This window comes from Rhinolophus ferrumequinum, chromosome 3 (genome assembly GCF_004115265.2).
Source record: "Rhinolophus ferrumequinum isolate MPI-CBG mRhiFer1 chromosome 3, mRhiFer1_v1.p, whole genome shotgun sequence".
Classification (NCBI taxonomy): domain Eukaryota; kingdom Metazoa; phylum Chordata; class Mammalia; order Chiroptera; family Rhinolophidae; genus Rhinolophus; species Rhinolophus ferrumequinum.
In genome coordinates, this window is record NC_046286.1 from 95,780,586 (window position 1) to 95,798,354 (window position 17,769).

Below are 17,769 nucleotides of genomic sequence, written 5' to 3' on the forward strand. Positions count from 1 at the left end.
GATGGCCATTCCAGAAAAACAGTTCCAAAATTGCTTTGAAGGGTGGACTAGGAGCTGGCAATGGTGCACGGCTTCCCCAGGGGAGTACTTGGAAGGTGACCATAGTGATAGTCAGCAACGAGTTATGTGGCCCTATTTCTAGGATGAGTTCGCAAACTTGATTGTCCCACCTCAAATGTCAAAGATCTCATTCTGAGGGAGAAAATCTGGTTTTGTGTCCTCTGGAATAGAACGCTAGTCTTTATCACATTAATATACTGTCTTTCTGCACACAGGACTTAACCTGTACTCCATATAGCAGCCAGAGTGATACTTTAAAAACAGATACCAGCTCACCTCATGTCTCTGCTTACTGGCTTTCTCAGTTCCTTAGGATGAGACACTGTATCAATTTCCCATTTATGCCACACCTCCAGGTTCTCTGAAACAACTTTTGTTGTTATTGTTATAAATGGATGTTCTTCCCTCTTTCCTCCTTTATATTTTTCAAGCCAAAGTTCACCCGTTCAATGAATGTCAGCTTTGATATACCTTCCTCTTATATTAATTTTTGTTCTGAAAGACGCATTAGAGCTGATTGCCTGGCTAGGTCTTATTTTCAGGGAAACACGGTATCATTTTTGTGTGCCAAAAAATATTTTTCTTTTGTTTTTCTACAACCAGTTAAACTGTAAAAACCATGATTATCTTTCAGAACATATGAGACAGGTGATAGACTGGATTTGGTTCACAGGCTGTAGTTTGCCAAACCTTGATGTAGAGTTTAAGTATAACCACAAAATTGAAGACATAGTTCTCTTCAAACTCTGGAAACACCTTATCCTATGAATTCAATAAATTCCTCTACAGTCTTTATAAATTGAAAGCAATAATTGGGACTCATTTATGTAAGACTATTCCAGATTTTTTTTATTTTTTGCTTCAGCCTTAGAAACACAGGTTTCAACAATAAGATTAAATAATGTCAAATGAAAGAAAAATAAAAACCTTTCTATTTTTCCATATAAATTATTCATTTCATTCTGATCAGTGAGCATTAAGAGGAACTTATAATGTACCTGGAGTTGGGGATATAATGATACCTAAGAGTCAGTTCCAGTGACAGACACAGTTAAATCAATTGATCATTTCATTGCAGTCTGGTAAACACTATGAGAGAAAAATACAGAAAGAGTGCTACAAACACAAGTCTAGAAGGATGAGAGAAGACATTCTAAAAGAGTAATGAATCATTTACTTTTTAGAAAACATTCCCTATTTCTTTGTGAAAATATATTTTTATAAGAATTTTACTGGCTTAGACCAATGTTTGACCAGGTTAAAATAGACGCCACTCCTTAATCAAACATTAACCAGAGGGCGGCTAATGTATACATACTATTTCTTTTAGGGAGTAAAGGCAGCTTATTTATTGTTTATTGAGACATAACTCTAGAAAAAGAAACAATGGACATAGCTGAGAAAATTTTTTAAAGATAAAATTGGTAAAACTTGGGGAAAAGCATCCTATACAAAAATTAAGTTAGATTTGAAGATGGGAAAGAAGTATTGGACATTGGACCAAAAGAAGTTTTTTAAAATGTAGAAAGATTTGAGGTCCAAAGCAAATACAGTTGAAAAGAGCACCATCCCAATCTCATGCACCCACTTACCTGACACAGATCCTGAGCCCCTGGGATGTGTCAGGCACTGTCCATGCACATGTTGTCACTGAGGACGTGTCCAATGTAATATGCTCTAGTCACAGTGTGGTGCATGTTATGTTGGGGAAATGCAGAGTCAAATGGGAGCCCCAAACAGGGCACTTAGCCTAGTTTTAAGAGGAGATTTGTTTGGGATCTTACCGGAAAAGTATCCTCTTAGCTGAGACTTGAAGAAAAAGAATGATTAGAGTGGGTCCTCCTCAGAGGAGGAAATGGTATGAGTGAGAAACCACAAGAAAAATAGAATAGCATACTTCTGGGGAACTGACAGTTTTTTAGCATGGCTTGAGAATGGATTATGGTTGGATGGGGTGAGTGCAGCATGGACTAGGATTGCAAAAAACCCAGTACAGGAGAAGGAAAACGGAGACTTGGCCTTCTTCAGTGAATCCTCAGTTTGTTATCTGAAGAACCTCAAATCTCGCATCTGGCTTTTTATTTTTATCCTTAAATGATAAGAACTGCTATGTATATACCCGCAAATGTCAGAGATTATTGATATCTGTGCCTAGAAACACAGATAAATCCAAACTATATAATTCTGATTCCCTTCTCAAGAAAAATGCTAAGAACAGCTCTTCTTATGGATGCAGAGAAAGACAGTGTGCCGTTTCTAATACTTTAGTTCAGAACTATTATGATAAAAGAACTGGCAGGGATTGGATTTCTCTCTCTCTCTGCCTGCTGTTTCTTTGTGGCAATCAAGAGGCCCTAGTGCCATAAAGAAACCTCTTTTTACCTATGTTTGCTTCGAGGGGTTTTATTGTTTTAGATCTTACATTTAAGTCTTTAATCCAGTTTTAGTTTATTCTTGTTCGTGGTGTACGAAGGTGGTCTAGTTTCTTTTTCCTTTTGTTTCTTTGTGTCTTTCTTTCTTTTCTTTTTTTTTTTTTTGCATGTATCTGCCCAGTTTTCCCAACACCATTTATTGAATAGTTTGTCTACCCAATTGTATGTTTTTGCCTCCTTTGTCATAGATTAAATAACCATGTAGTGTGGGATTATTTCTGGGCTCTCTATTCTGTTCCATTGTTCTATCTGTCTGTTTTTATGCCATTACCATGCTGATCACCGTAGCCTTGTAGTACAGTTTAATACATTATTTTCAAACTCTTGCATCTCAGCCATATATGCTCTTGTGATTCCTCTTCAGCCTTTGTTCCAAAATCGATATTTATAAAATTATCTGACAAATACAACCCTAAGATAAGGTATTAATGATTCACACCATTCAATACATTAGTCTTTGTATATGTATGTTGGTTTAAAACAGAAAATTCTGAAACAAAGTTAAGTAATAATTTTCTATTGAATTTCGGCATCATTAATTGAGATAGACAATGTGGTTCTGGAACTAAAGGATAAATTGTTTTCTGTTAATCCATTTAAATAATTATGTGTCCAATTGTTTAATATTCATTGCCATATTTTCAGAGTGTAGAATGAATTTAGCAGGTAACTTCAAAGGGAACATTGACATTAGTTATATTATCTTCATCTAATCACTGCTAAAAGAATACAAGAATCCTGGATAGAAATCTAAATTTTCTAAGCTGAAGGGATTAAGAATATAACATCGCAATATATATGCTTCTAATTCCTCTTTATATACAATACAAATGTGATAGAGATGCAATCATAGGTATACTTTCCATATTAAAAGTATACATACACTGGGTATATCACAATTATATACTTAAACTGTTTGATTTATAAATGGGGTATGTTTAAATTGTATATAAACATGGATATTATTCCTCATATAAGTTTCTGAAAGCTATAGGACTTAAGAATATTAGGGTAAACATGACTTCTTAAGTACCTTCCCAAATGGGAGGCCATAGACCAGACACTGACAAAGCATTTCTCTGAGGGGCCAACTAGTAAAGGAAGCATTTTAGGCTTTGTGAGCTGTAATCCCTGCGCAACTACTCAACTTGGCCATTGAAGCACAAAAGTAGCCATAGACGATACATATCTGATAAGCATTTCCATGTTTCAATAAAACTTTACCTATGGACACTGACATTTAACTCTCATATCATTTTCACATATCACAAAATATTAGTTCTCTGCTAATGTTTTTCAGTCTTTAAAAAAATATAGACTCCCTTCTTAGCCTGAGAGATGTAAAAACCAGAGAGTTGAGCCGGATGTGGCTCAAGCCAGCAGTTTGCAGACCTCTGATCTACACCTACCCCTTCAGGATGAGCCTGGCAGAGAGAGGATACGCTGAGTGTGAGTTAGGCTGAGTAAGGTGACAATGGTGTCACACAACGAGGCAGAAGAGCACCTCTGCAGCATTAAATCTATAATAGCAACAGGGTCTCTCTCTCTTAGCACTTTGCACTGAGGAGAACAGGGTGAATCTGGGTTTCTGTCTATCTCCTGAGCTCAAAATCCCTTACATCTGATTTCCCTATATTCAGTATGTTTTAGTCTAGAATTCCAGTTTTCTTTCTCTGCCGCTGGCCCTGATGGTAAGGGAGCGGAGAGGTGCTAGAATTTTATGCACTTTTGTGTTCCATTTCTGACCTGTGAGCGTCAACAGTGGTGATAGCAACAGTTCCAGAATATCACTAGTTCTTAATAGAAAGAAAGCTAACCTCAGATCAGAAGACGCAGCTTTCACTACCATATTGTAATTAACCACCAGCCTGACATTACAAATATTACATCAACTCTCTGAACATCTACTAACTTATCTGTACAAGAAGGCTCTTGGATAGTTGTTCCTAGGTTTTCCAGGCGGGAATTCCCGCCCATTCTCAGGAATTTTTTTTTGGTTTCCCATTCCTGAATCCCGAGAAAAGTTGGTCGGGAAATCAGGAAAATGGACTCCCTGAACCCAGGTGGTTGGTAGTATCGGTCGTCACTTTGTGGAAATGATTTCTCATGGAGAACAGAAAACAGTTTATATCTCAGGATTCAGGAACGGGAGAGCGGAAAAAAATTCCCGAGGACACGTGGGAATTCCTGCCCGGAAACCCTAGTCTTACTTTATGAATGTATGCAGTTTGTATAAACATCACTTGGCTGAGAGCCTTAGGTAGAAAATATGTTTTGCTAATGATCGGGGAAATTATTGAAAGATATGTCAAAGTAGGAAAAAAGCCGATTTAAACAGGAAATTCACGTTTTTATATTTAATGAGTTATATCCTAAAGTATTCAGTTTTCCCTTGTTTGTTTTTCTTGAATCATCCTGACTTTATTTGATGAAAGAACTTCTGATTTACATCAATTTCCTTGAAAGAAAAAAAAGAAATACATTTTTTTTAATTCTGTGAATTAAGATTTTGAAATTTCAGATGGTGCTATAATCTCATTTTATAATGCAGTTTTGCTCTCTAGTTTAAGTTCACAGGAAAATTATAGTTCTTTTTTTAAATTAATTCATAAAAAATGAATTATTTTTCTTTACTTTTGTGTTTTACTGTTATTATGGGAAAAACTGTCTTTATAATTGGAAAAATTTACTGTAGTTAGTTTTTGGGAATACTAAGTGCTTCTTTACACCAAATAATAATCAGCTTTGTTTTTTTCCTTTGGGGTATTTCTGCTTATTATTTAGCATCCATTTTCTGCTACTATCGACCAACTCACTCTGCTGTTGCGTTCTTAAAGAAAATTGGTTCACTGAGAACTGGGTGACAAAGAGCTAAGGATAAAAAAATTCCACATGAGAACCATTTCAAATTCAAGTTTGTAATATTTAGGTTAAAAAAAAAAGTTCCTGGAATTAAGCCACAGGAACTCTGACAGTCAGAGCTGTCAATTAGAAAACACATTTCCAGACATTTTGAAATTTAATTTATTTAATTTTTCTTGTAACAGGATTAGAAAGTATGATTAAACCTAGTAGCATATACTTTTGCTGGATCAGCCTGACTTTGAATGAACCAAATAGATAATAAAATCTCAAGAAGAAAGAAAGGAGTTTTAGAAGTGTTGTCCCTTTAGGAACTTAAAAACAAAATTAGAATATATGCACTAGAAATTTAAAAAAAATAAATAAATGGAAAGCTGGCATTTCACTTTGTTGTCCATAGAGTTTTCCATGCGGCTGCATTTGCAGTTTAAACTCTGGATAAATGTATGCTAAGTAAGCTACTTTGAGTTAAAAGCCCACCAAGAGATGTATACAAATGCAACTATTTCTGAATATTAATTTTGTATCCTGCTACTTTACCAAATTCATTTATCGGTTCTAATAGTTTTTTGGTGGAGTCTGGGATTCTATATATATAGTATAATGTCATCTGCATATAAAGACAATTTTACTTCCTCCTTTCCAATATGGATGCCTTTTATTTCTTTTTCTTGTCTGATTGCTGGGGTTATAACTTCCAGAACTATGTTGAATAAAAGTGGTGAAAGTGGGTAACCTTGTCTTGTTCCTGATCTTAAGGGGAATGCTTTTAGCTTTTCCCCATTGAGCATGATGTGGGTTTATCATATATGGCATTTATTATGTTGAGATATGATCCTTCCATTCCCACTTTGCTCAGAGTTTTTATCATAAATGGATGCTGGATTTTGTCAAATATTTTTTCTGCCTCTATTGATATGACCATAAGTTATTTATTTTTCATTTTGTTAATGTGGTGAATCATGTTAATTGATTTGTGGATATTGAACTAATGTTGCATATCAGAAATGAATCCCACTCAGTTGTGGTGTATGAAGAGAGAAATTAAAGACGATACAAATAAATGTAAACTTATACCATGCTCATGAATAAGAAGAATTAATATAGTTAAAATATTCGTACTACCCAAGGCAATGTATATATTCAATGCAATCCCTATTAAATGAACAATGACATTTTTCAAAGAACTAGGAATTATAATCTTAAAATTTATACAGAACCAAAAAAGACCCCAAATAGCCATGGCAATCTTGGGAAATAAGAACAAAGTGGGATGTATCACACTACGGGACATCAAATCATACTACAAGACTATAGTAATCAAAACAGCATGGTATTGGCATAAAAACAGACACATAGAGCAATAGATCAGAATAGAGAGCCCAGGAATAAATCCATACCTATATGGTCATTTAAGCTACGATAATGGAAGCAAGAATTTACGCTGGGGTAAAGACATTCTATTTAATAAATGGTGCTGTAAAAATTGGACTCACACATGAAAAAAAATTGAAACTGGACTACCTTCTTACATCATCATATACAAAAATAAATTCAAATTGGTATCAAAGTCTTAAATGTAACACTCAAAAACACAAAACTCCTAGCATAAAATACAGCAACTAAATTTGCAGACATTACCGGTAGTAATATTTCTACTGATATGTCCCCTTGGGCAAGGGAAGCAAAAGAAAAAATAAACATGGGGGATTACATCAAACTAAACAAGTTTTTCACAGCAAAGGAAACCATCAATAAAATAAAGAGGTATCACACGAAATGGGAGAAGATATTTGCCAACCACACATCAGATAAGGGGTTAATATCCAATATCTATAAAGAACTAATGTAACTCAATACCACAAAAACCAACAACCCAATTAAAAAACAGGCAGAGGACTCAAAGAGACATGAAGACATGAAGAGACATTTCTCTAAAGAGGACATACAGATGGCCAACAGACATATGAAAAAATGCTCAACCTCACTAATCATTAGAGAAATTCAAATAAAACCACAATGAGATACCACCTATCCCCAGTCAGAATGGCTATCATCAATAATTTATAAACAAGTTCTGGCGAGGTTGTGGAGAAAAGGAACCCTTGTGCACTGTTGGTGGAATTGCAGATTGGTGCAGCCATTATGGAAAACTGTAAGGAGGTATCTCAAAAAATTGAAAATAGAACTACCTTACAACCCAGCAATTCCACTCCTGGTTATATATCCAAAAAAATCCAAAACACTAACTCGAAAAATATATGCACCCCTATGTTTATTGCAGCAATATTCACAATAGCCAAGATATGGAAACAACCAAAATGCCCATCAATAGACAATTGGATAAAGAAACTCTGGTATATTTATACAATGGAGTATTACTCGATCATAAAGAAGAATGAAATATTACCATTTGCAATGACATGGATGGACCTAGAGTATATCATCCTAAATTGAGTAAGCCAGATGGAGAAAGACAAATACCATATGATGTCACATATGTGGAATCTACAGAAAGAATAAATTAACAAAGAAAACAGAAATAAACTCAGAGATATAGGAAAAAACAGAGGGTTGCTAGGTGAGGGAGGTGGGTATGGGGAAGAAGGTAAGGATTTAGAGAGTATAAATTTTAGTCACAATATAGCCACGGGGATATGAAAGACAGTTTGGGGGATATAATCAATAATGTTGTAAAGATTTTATATGGAGTCACATGGGCACTTGTCTTATTAGAGACAAGACTTCATGAACTGTGTAGATGACTGACCACTGTGCTGTATACCTGAAGCTGAAGGTGAATGATATGGAACGTCAAATATAATTTTTTTAAAAAAATACACACACACACATACACTCACCCACATACATACACACACGGTGCCAAAATATGTATGCACACATTAAGAAAAAAAAAATCCAAATTGTAATACTCAAAATATACCGATAACAAAAGATGAATACAAGTTATGTGTATATGTATTTTTGACCCCCCAGTTATATAGTCACAAGATGTAGAGCACAGCATAGGAAGTAGAATCAATGGAAGTGTAACAGAAATGTACGATATAGGAGGGGTAGTCAATTTAGGGAAGGTGGTTATCACCTTGAGAGGCGTGTAAATGTCTAACTATGACATTGTTTTGTACACCTGACACGAATAAAAAACTAAAGAAAGAAAGAAAAATGAAACATGCCAAAGTGAAAAAAACCAAAAAACACACCAATAGAAATTTAAGTATTTACAAAGTACAGTAGTCCATAAATGCTTTCCAACTATTCTTTGTGACCAACTATCAGCTGATTGAGCTGGAAACATTCAAAGTTGCTGTAGTTGTGGGAGTGTGTTCTGCAATGGGGGTAAAACTAACTCACTGCACAGTAAAAGGACTTATAACAATGATGGATACAAACCCTAAATAGGAATACACTTTGAATCCCCTTGAGGTAGAAATCTGGTAATTTCGTTTTGAGTCACGGAGGTTGTGTGTGTGACTGTGTCACGGGAATGGTGATATTCTAACGCAGTGCTCTTCCTACTTTTTATATCCGTGTGCATGTTGCATGAGCTCCGAGCCTCTTTGAAACTCGTACTGGGTTAGTTTCCACATAGAGGAATTTAAGGACAGAAAGATGGAAAATTCCTTCTAGATGCTTCTAAAATTAGGATAGATCTCAAGAAAGATGACATGAATCAGGATCTATACGAACGGCATAAAAATAAAAAAGGCATTAGAATATTTCATGTTTTATAATAAAGAAGAATTCTATATTTCTAAGCATCATGGACATAAGTGTTTGTTGCTTTCTAAATCTATTCCTTTACATAACATTCTTATTTTCTGATGGAAGCCCAGTGTTGTGGCTATTCATTCTCCTATATCATTATTGCTGATTAAAGATTAAAACATTTCACATGAAACTTAGTACCTTTTGTTATTTAAAGAAGAGAAACTCTCTGCTTTATCTGTTACATCTTAAGTCACTCACTATAAATATATGAATCAGATATAAGGACAATTGAACAAGAACCTCTAGTCCTATTCATCCTGTGGGAGCACAGCTGTGACGTATTTCGGAGAGCTTTGTGATTGCTCAGCCTTAAGCACAACCTTATAAAATGAGGGGCTTTGAAATGCAGGTCAGGGTAGAATGCAAAGCAACTGCTGGCAATAATACCAACCCTTAGCCAGGACGAGGTTCTGGTTCAGCTCTGAGGGCAGAGAACTGGTGGAGCCAAAGACAAGCTTCCCAGGTCAGAGAGTAAGTACAGAAATGTTTCATGCCCCAAATGTGAAGGGCTTTTCTGAATTATTTTTGTTGACAGATGCTTTCCCTGCTTGCTCTTTTACTCAATACTGACTTTTTTTTAAATTAATGATTACATGTAGCGTTTTTTTTGTGTTTGTTTGTTGTTTTATGCTTGATTATTAATTTTTGACTGAAGGGATTCTTGGGTACACATATTTTTGAAGTATTCAACTCATTTTTAAGTGCTGTTCTTTCTATGTAAATAGTTGATTATGTGAACCTAGGGAACATTCTTTTTCACTTTATTTTAAGTTGAAATGCCATGATTTTTATAGACAGAGAAAAAGAGGCCTTGAACTTTTAAGTACCTAACTAGAAACTACTTGGAAATATAATGTGCATGTGGATTAGGTGTGAAAACACGTTCTATTTTAGATATAGTTCTCTATTTGTGCCAAAATTTATTTCTATGGTAATATGTTTTTCACTGATTTTATTGGTATTAATTTTCATTATTAATTGAGTTAAATTGTTCAAGCCCATATGTAAGGAAATAAGTTTCCAGTAATATCTACAAAAAAACATGAAAAAATGTATATAAAATACAATTTTTGTGCTAATAGACATACCCAGTTTGATATTATCAGATGGAAAACTTAGTAGAACAATCAGTTTTTTGAAACTCTTAGCAAAGATACTAAACTTGAATGTCTCAACTCTGTAATAAGAATATTTTACCCAGGATTACTTCTAGAACCATATGAATATGGCATTCAATATATGTGGGCCAACTACGTGCCTGGTGGGAGATCGACAGCAGTTGGATCTTAATTTTTATTCAAGCACTTGTCAGCAAAGGAAATCCTCTTGATTTAAAAAGGAATCATAATGCGTTTAACTCTTTCTATAAGACGAAAATTGTTTTCCAAACTCTGCAAGAAGCTTTAGGAACTTCTACTAGACACTCAAGATTACTGTGTACCTACCAAAAAATAAATCGAAAATATTATTTGTAAAGATATATTTACCCGTAAGTTCATTGCAGCATTATTAATGGTGGCCAACACATACAAACGACATAAGTGTCCTCTGAGAGTTGACTGAATAAAGGAGTACTGGTACATAGGCACAGGGGAATACTACTCTGTCATAAAAACTGATGAAATAGTGCCATTTTGAACAACATAGATGGAGCCTGAGAGTATCATGCTCAGTGAAAAGAGTCAGAGAGAAAAGGACCAGAACCGTAAGATTTCAATCTTATGTGAGATGTAAAACAGAAAGCAACAAATGAACAATCAAAACAAGAAAAGTCATAGACGGAAGCAACAGTATGTGGTTACCAGAGGCTAAAGGGCGTGGGGGGGTGGATGAAGAGGAGCAAGGGTGTCAAATATATGATAACAGACTGAGACTAGATTTTGGGTGGTAAACACAAAATACAATATAAACATAATGTATTAGAGAATTGGACACCTGAAACTAATATAATGTTATTAACAAATGTTACCTCACGGGGACAGAGCCAGGAATGCAGTTTCCAGGCTCTTGGCCTCACGTGGAAAGGTGTTGTCTCAGGTAGTAAATGACCATCAACTGTGATTGGATGGTCGTAGGCTGTGACTGGTTGGCTGTCAGTTGTAACAGGTTGGCCATTGGCCACTGTTATAACTGCCATGACTGCATTGGTTGGTTGGCTGGTGGGCAGGCAGAAAAGAGGATGGCGGGTTGCGAAAGGTGTGCCTCCTGCTTCCTGTGTGTCCAACTCAGCCACCAGCGAGAATATAGTGGTATGACTCCCCTTTCTATGGCTCCATGGGTGTTCATTTTTGACCTCACCGTATCCTGCGTTCTTATGTGGGGAGCGAGAGCTGAGACCCCACATGACACCCTGCATGACATACCTCAATAAATTAAAAACAAAAGAATTACCTGTCTGGAGATATTGTGGTTGGAAAATCTGATGTGACTCTTTCCCTTTCGTGGTGCAGAGATGGAATCCCGAAGGAAGCCCCAGCTCCTAGTGCACCTGACACTTTTCAGCGTGCTCTTCTCACAAACACTGGCGTGGCCTCTTTTTGAAACACCTTTTCTGAAGTAAGTTCTCTTTCAATTCAGACAGTGGAAGATTTCATGTTTATCTAACTGAGAATTTCCTTTCTGTTATATAGAACAACTCATTTTTTTAAAATTTGTATTATTTATTTAAATATTTGTTTGATACGTTTTGCAAATTTTTCCATACCATGTCAAGAAGATTGTTCTTTTTTATATCTCTTACTAAAATTATATTAACACATAACATTAGAAACCTGAAGGCCCACAAAATACATTGAATCTGAGTGGCTATTCAAAGATAGAAAGATTCTTTGGAGATGATCAATACAAAGCAATATGTCACACCAGGTGAATTATGAAGTAATTTTTTGACAATTAGAGAAAGGAAACAAGTTAATACACAGATCTTGAGAAATGTTTGGGCCAAATGATGCTATACATCAACAAACATACAAAGTACTTCCAGTTTTCATATTGAATATTAAAAATGCTTCAAAGTTCTATTTTGTATGAAATCTTTCTTCTTGTGGAATTTAACTTTTTGCAAAGCAAAGACATTACAGAGGACGCTTACTTTGCTTAATGCTCAGATAGGCGTTGACCTGATTATCTCTTATGCTTAGGACACACATCTTGTCAAAGTTATATGGCATCTAATTTACAGGATAAACCAAAATTTTACTATTAATACTGTCATAACCATAGAAGCCATTGTCAATTATGCTATCCATATTTTGTAAATGGGTGATACTTCCCAAGAGTTTGAGTATTTATTTCAAATGTTTGTAAAACCAAAAGTGCTGCCTTCTGAGAAAGAATGTGTTCTACTTCTATTGTCTTTTTCCTAACATACTGAGTGACAGAATACCATTTGAAGGAGCAAATGAACTTGATCCAGCTTTACTAACACCAGACACTGACATCTTGCCTAATGCATTTGCTGGAAATGACAGGTGAGTTCATTTTATTGAGTGTTGTTTTAGAAAATGTATCTCTGAAGTATAAATGTTTTATTTTTGTGTCTCCATGAAGCTATTCCTGCAGCATAACACTGCAGGTTTCCACGTGTCATGGCTCCCTCCAGCCTGACTTACTGCAGCTCTTGCAGCTGTCCATGGTGTTCATGTGCAGAGGCTGCAACAAGCCAGGATGAGCTCATCACTCACTTACATTCTGTTGCACGAAATTCAACGTCAGAAATTATACTAATTCTAGTAAAACTTCAGTGTTTAGGATTCCATGATAGAGGAAGTTCTAAGGCAAGTGTTTCATATCTATGTAAAGAAAAGATGCCTAATAATAAAAACTACTCATTCACAGATCCATTTGTCAAAAGCAGCATTTAACTAGAGACAGAGAAGCTCTATACTGAAGACAAAAAATAAAAGCTTCCTTCTTAGGACAGAAAAGTTGGTTGATAGGTCCTAAGATACTCTCCAATTTAAAAAATTTTGTTTCCAAATATTTCCGGAGAAGAAAAAGCAAAAAGCATAATAGTGTTTCTATTAAAATCAGAATAGTTTTTTTCTTATATGTCCTTACTCAGGGCACATGAATAAAGCATTAAGATGAATGAATCAATCAATCGATCAAAAAATAGGAACTATTTTTAATATATTTTCCCACCAATATGTCTCAGAGAAGATTTAGTTTGAATGATTCCATTAGTGAGCATTTATATTGAGGTATCCCTCTAAAAAAGCTAATTTGTTTAATTTTTCAATATTTTGGCTGGAAATATATAAAATATCGACATAAATTACAAGAAAATATATTTTACTAGGTTAAAATATCCTTCTGGCCTTAAGCTTGCACAAGAAATATTCATAATAAGCTGATTAGTTTCTTTCTTATTCATTGAGCCACAACAATATTTTAGAAAGAAATTTCTAAAATAATAGTATTCTTTCTTCCTTGTTTTAGGAATGCCAGACATGCTGAGGAAATTATAACCAGCGAGTATAAAAGACTCTTGGGTCAACTTCCTGCCAAAAGACATGTTGAGTCCTTTATTGGAAAACGAGATAGGTAAGAGAATTTATTATTTTTTCAACACATTGTAATTATTTAATCAGCAAATTATATTTTTGCTGTTCAAAATTTATTTCTCTTGCTCCAAATTGATGACTCCTGATAATATTCAATGTAGTTAAAAATAATTCATATTCTCCAGTAAAATATACCAGTCTGATGCATTAGAAAATCAGGCTTTCTTGTAATATAATACTCACTGGTTCAGAAACACCTACTTTACTAAATAGCAATCATTTGTTAATCTGCAATCAAATTGAACTTTACATGGTAAAAATAAGACATAGTATAAAAGGAAACAAATTTTAGAGTTAACCATAGTACCTGTTTTTTAACTTCTTGTTCAAACCAAACATTGGAAGATTCTTTCTTTAACTGGACAATAACTGAATATTTACTAAGTACTATTTAGATCAAATAGCTTTTTTAAAAGCACTTATTTATTAAGAAATTTCCTCTTAATGGCAGAACACAACTTCAAATATTCCCCCATTTATATTATTTTATAAATTATTTGCTCATTTACTACAGAATGTGATTTAACACAACCCCAGAAAATGGCAAAATGTGTTGGATTATTCCTAGTTTCTCTATTTTTAGGTTTTGATGTATTTTTCTTTTAGTATTTTTGTGAAAGAAAGTGAGTTGGGTGTTGGAATTCTTTTTTGTCTGACCCAAGATATTTGGAACTTTGTTGTATTTACCATTTCTTGTTAAAACTCTGATTTCTGTTTCCTCATATTTCATAGCGATGACATCACAGAGATCAGTGGCACAGCCATACCTCCACTGAATGAACAGATCATTGACAAAGAAACGCTGAAATATTTACTTCAATATCTCGGTATTAGGTAAAGACGAACAAAACTTGGTAAAATGACAAATTATAAATGACTTTAAAAATACAAACTACGTAATTGAAACTTATCTATCTCTCTGCCTCACTATCTATCTACACTCTTTGAAGCAGTAATTCTCAACCTTGGCTGCCATTAGACTCCCCTGGAGAATTGTTAAAATACCGATGTCTGGCCTTACCCAAAACTCATGGCCAGGAAATTAGTGCCTCTAGAAGTATGGCTCTAGACATTGGTATTTTCTAGGGCTCCCCAGCTGATTCTATTGTGCTTTTAGAGTTAAAAATGGTGAGTGTTGAGGTATGTGGTCTGAATCGGGAAACAGGTTTTATCAAAAGTACTGATATTTAAAACATGTAAAGCATTTTCAATTAGCAATTTGGAATCACATGGAATTCCCTTTATGTGCATATTCAAAACCTGATTTTACTAAATTCAGCCTAGAGTTCTTTTGTCTGTGAGATCCTGTAAAACCTGTTTCTCTCTGTGGTGACAGATATTGGACAATAACAGGAAGTGGGATGATCTCTCTTTTTATTCCAATTATTTTTGTTTAGATGTTGAGTACTAAGCACAATACTGGTTGGATGAGTTCAGACAAGATGACTGTCTTTGACCCAAGATTATGATTTTGTAAGAATAGTTATAGCTACTTAAGGGTTGAAGAATAATTCATAGATAATAACTAACCTCAAAGATAATTATTTAGCCCCCAGAACACAGATAATAGCATAGGATACACATTATCTCTTTTTTGGATGCTTTCTCATCTAAGAGCCTTAACATGCACAATGTCCCTTTCTGGTTGACAGGGAGGAGGATGTCACTTCAGAAATGCTGAAAAGGATCCTTGTACAACGCTGATGACAGCTCCCCAATGGTGGGTCTATCTGAGTGTTTTATTTTATTCTTTCCGCAACCATTCAGTTATTTAAGTAGGTAAGAGTCACTTAATAAGATACATCTTAGAGTTCTCACAATGAGACCGCATCTAAGAAGGATACTTTGATCTGAAGATAACTCCAAGCCAGGAGACAGCTTAAAACGATTCATGCAGGGTAGTGATCACCTAACAGAGAAAGCTAATAAGGAGTAAACAGTTTGGTATCTCCTAGTTTTATCAGTCATATTCCCATCCTTCTGTAAACATATAAAACAGTGGAGACTGACACACACTAATGAGAAACACTGGCTTTCTTTGGAGAACCAGCCATGCTGCTTTTGTTAATTCAATGTTTAGTCCCACAATTGACTACTAGCACCTCACTGAAGTACAGGAAATACGAGCAAATTACAGCATGACTCGTTATTGTGAAAATAGCAAGGCACTCTGGGTCTAATTGTATTCCTGAAGTACAGCAAACTTCTTGCAGCAAAAGTCCAATTGAGGTTATTTTACCTGTAAAGGGAATGTAAGTACTATGACTCCAATAGCAGTCAGTGTAAAATATATTTTGAAAAGAGAAAGTACAAGTAGGTTTTTTGATTGTTAACTGATAAACTTGTTATCACAGTTGTTTTTATCTGTACATGGATACAAGACATATTTCTAATCTGAGGTAGTTTAAGGTTGACATTAGCCCATAAAAAATATTTATGAAACTTTGCAAGTGCTCAGTCATCACTGTATCAGAGGTTGGCATAATTTTTCTTTAAAGGCTATGCAGTAAATATTTTTGGTTTTGTGGCCTATATGTTTTCCATTACAGCTGTTCAGCTTTGATGTAATAGCATGAGAGCTACCAAAGATAATATGTAAGATGAAAGAGATTTATTTACACATAAAACTTTATTTGTAAAACATGAAGGTAGGCTAGACATCTAGCTATGTCAAAGAGAGTAAACTGGATTAGCTGAGACATAAGACTATTAATGGTCTTTCTTCAGTTCCTGGAGGAAATATCTAAGGTTTTCATTAGCGTCTTCAAGAGTGGACAGGGTGTCTGGGAAGACACCTGCGCCATTGGTTGCTTCTGTCCACTGATTACCCCTTCACCTCTAACAGAGATACAAAGTCAGGGGCTCTGGATCTGCCCATTCTTTATTATAAAAGGATATTTCAGAGAAACAAGTCCTGTTGCTCAAAAAAGCTATGTAATCACACAGCTTCTAGGAAGAATATTTATAAGAAGAAGTCCTCTCCATTAAATTAAGAAATACAATACACACTAAAACACAAAGGAGGATAAATCACTCAGGTGTTTTTAGTTGTTTGATCTGATCATTTATGTGATTCCATCCCGCCCGCCGCTTTTTTTTTTTTTTTCATTTCTGTTTTGAATGCATAGGACTGAATAAATCATTTTGACAGAAAACCTTAAAGCTCAATCATTTGTGAAAATACAAATGGGTCATTATTAATGACTGACCAGCGAGCCCCTTCATATTGCAGTTCCATTTGTGACAAACAGTCCTTTGGAAGATTCCCTCTTGATCTAACACAATCTCCTCTGATAGGCTGTTGACAGGGCAAAGAGAAACGGAAGTGTATCAAGTGAGTGGAAAAGGAATGACAGTAATATGCTATAAATAAAAATGTTTTTACACATGTACACCAATTCTTTCTTTTTCAGAATTCTTGAAGAAAAATGATGAGGTGAAGTAATTATGCTTTGATTTCTACATAAAAAATTCAATAAAAGCACTTCAAAATCAAAACTAACTAAAATTCTGTGTTCTTTAGCTGTGACTTATTTTATTCCAACATAATAACTATTGCTTACATTGCAAATATTATTTCAGAGTTCTTAAATTTACCTTTAACTCATGAAAATTCTGGAATTCCAGAGCCTGTGTATCTTTTCTAACAAAGATCTATTTAATGATAAGTAAACACCGTGTTAATTCCAATTATACGAGGAGAGGCGTAATGGAAGGGTAGTAAAAGAGCAACATTGATGTGTTTATTTATTAAGGGTACTTAACTATTCAGAAGAGTGGAACAGATAATCAGTGTCTCCAAATTTGAATGTTAAGCAGATGGAATGCTGTGTTAAATAAATCTCAAAATGTCTAAGAGAATACCATCAAAATAAAAATTCTTTCTTCAAAAAATATTTTCAAAAAATGTCATGCGTTCCCACATCAGCAGGCAAACTTTATTTTGAATGGGATTAACAGTCTCTCAAATTTAGATCTCTAATTGCTAAAGACTCTTTTACACTGTAGTGTTTCAATGAAGGAAAATGGCCTCTGCTTCTGACATTGGACCTTTTATG

General features: G+C 34.8%; 1 protein-coding gene across 1 annotated transcript; it reads left to right on the forward strand.

Annotated features, from left to right (window-relative positions):
* The first annotated feature begins 9,507 nt into the window (after positions 1 to 9,507).
* LOC117020712 (VIP peptides-like) lies at positions 9,508 to 17,143 on the forward strand. Its single transcript, XM_033103320.1, has 6 exons — positions 9,508 to 9,617; positions 11,597 to 11,702; positions 12,521 to 12,616; positions 13,587 to 13,691; positions 14,444 to 14,545; positions 17,125 to 17,143. Exons 2-6 carry the CDS (start codon positions 11,599 to 11,601, stop codon positions 17,141 to 17,143), a joined length of 426 nt encoding a protein of 141 aa, XP_032959211.1. The 5' UTR covers positions 9,508 to 9,617; positions 11,597 to 11,598.
* The last annotated feature ends 626 nt before the right edge of the window (positions 17,144 to 17,769 follow it).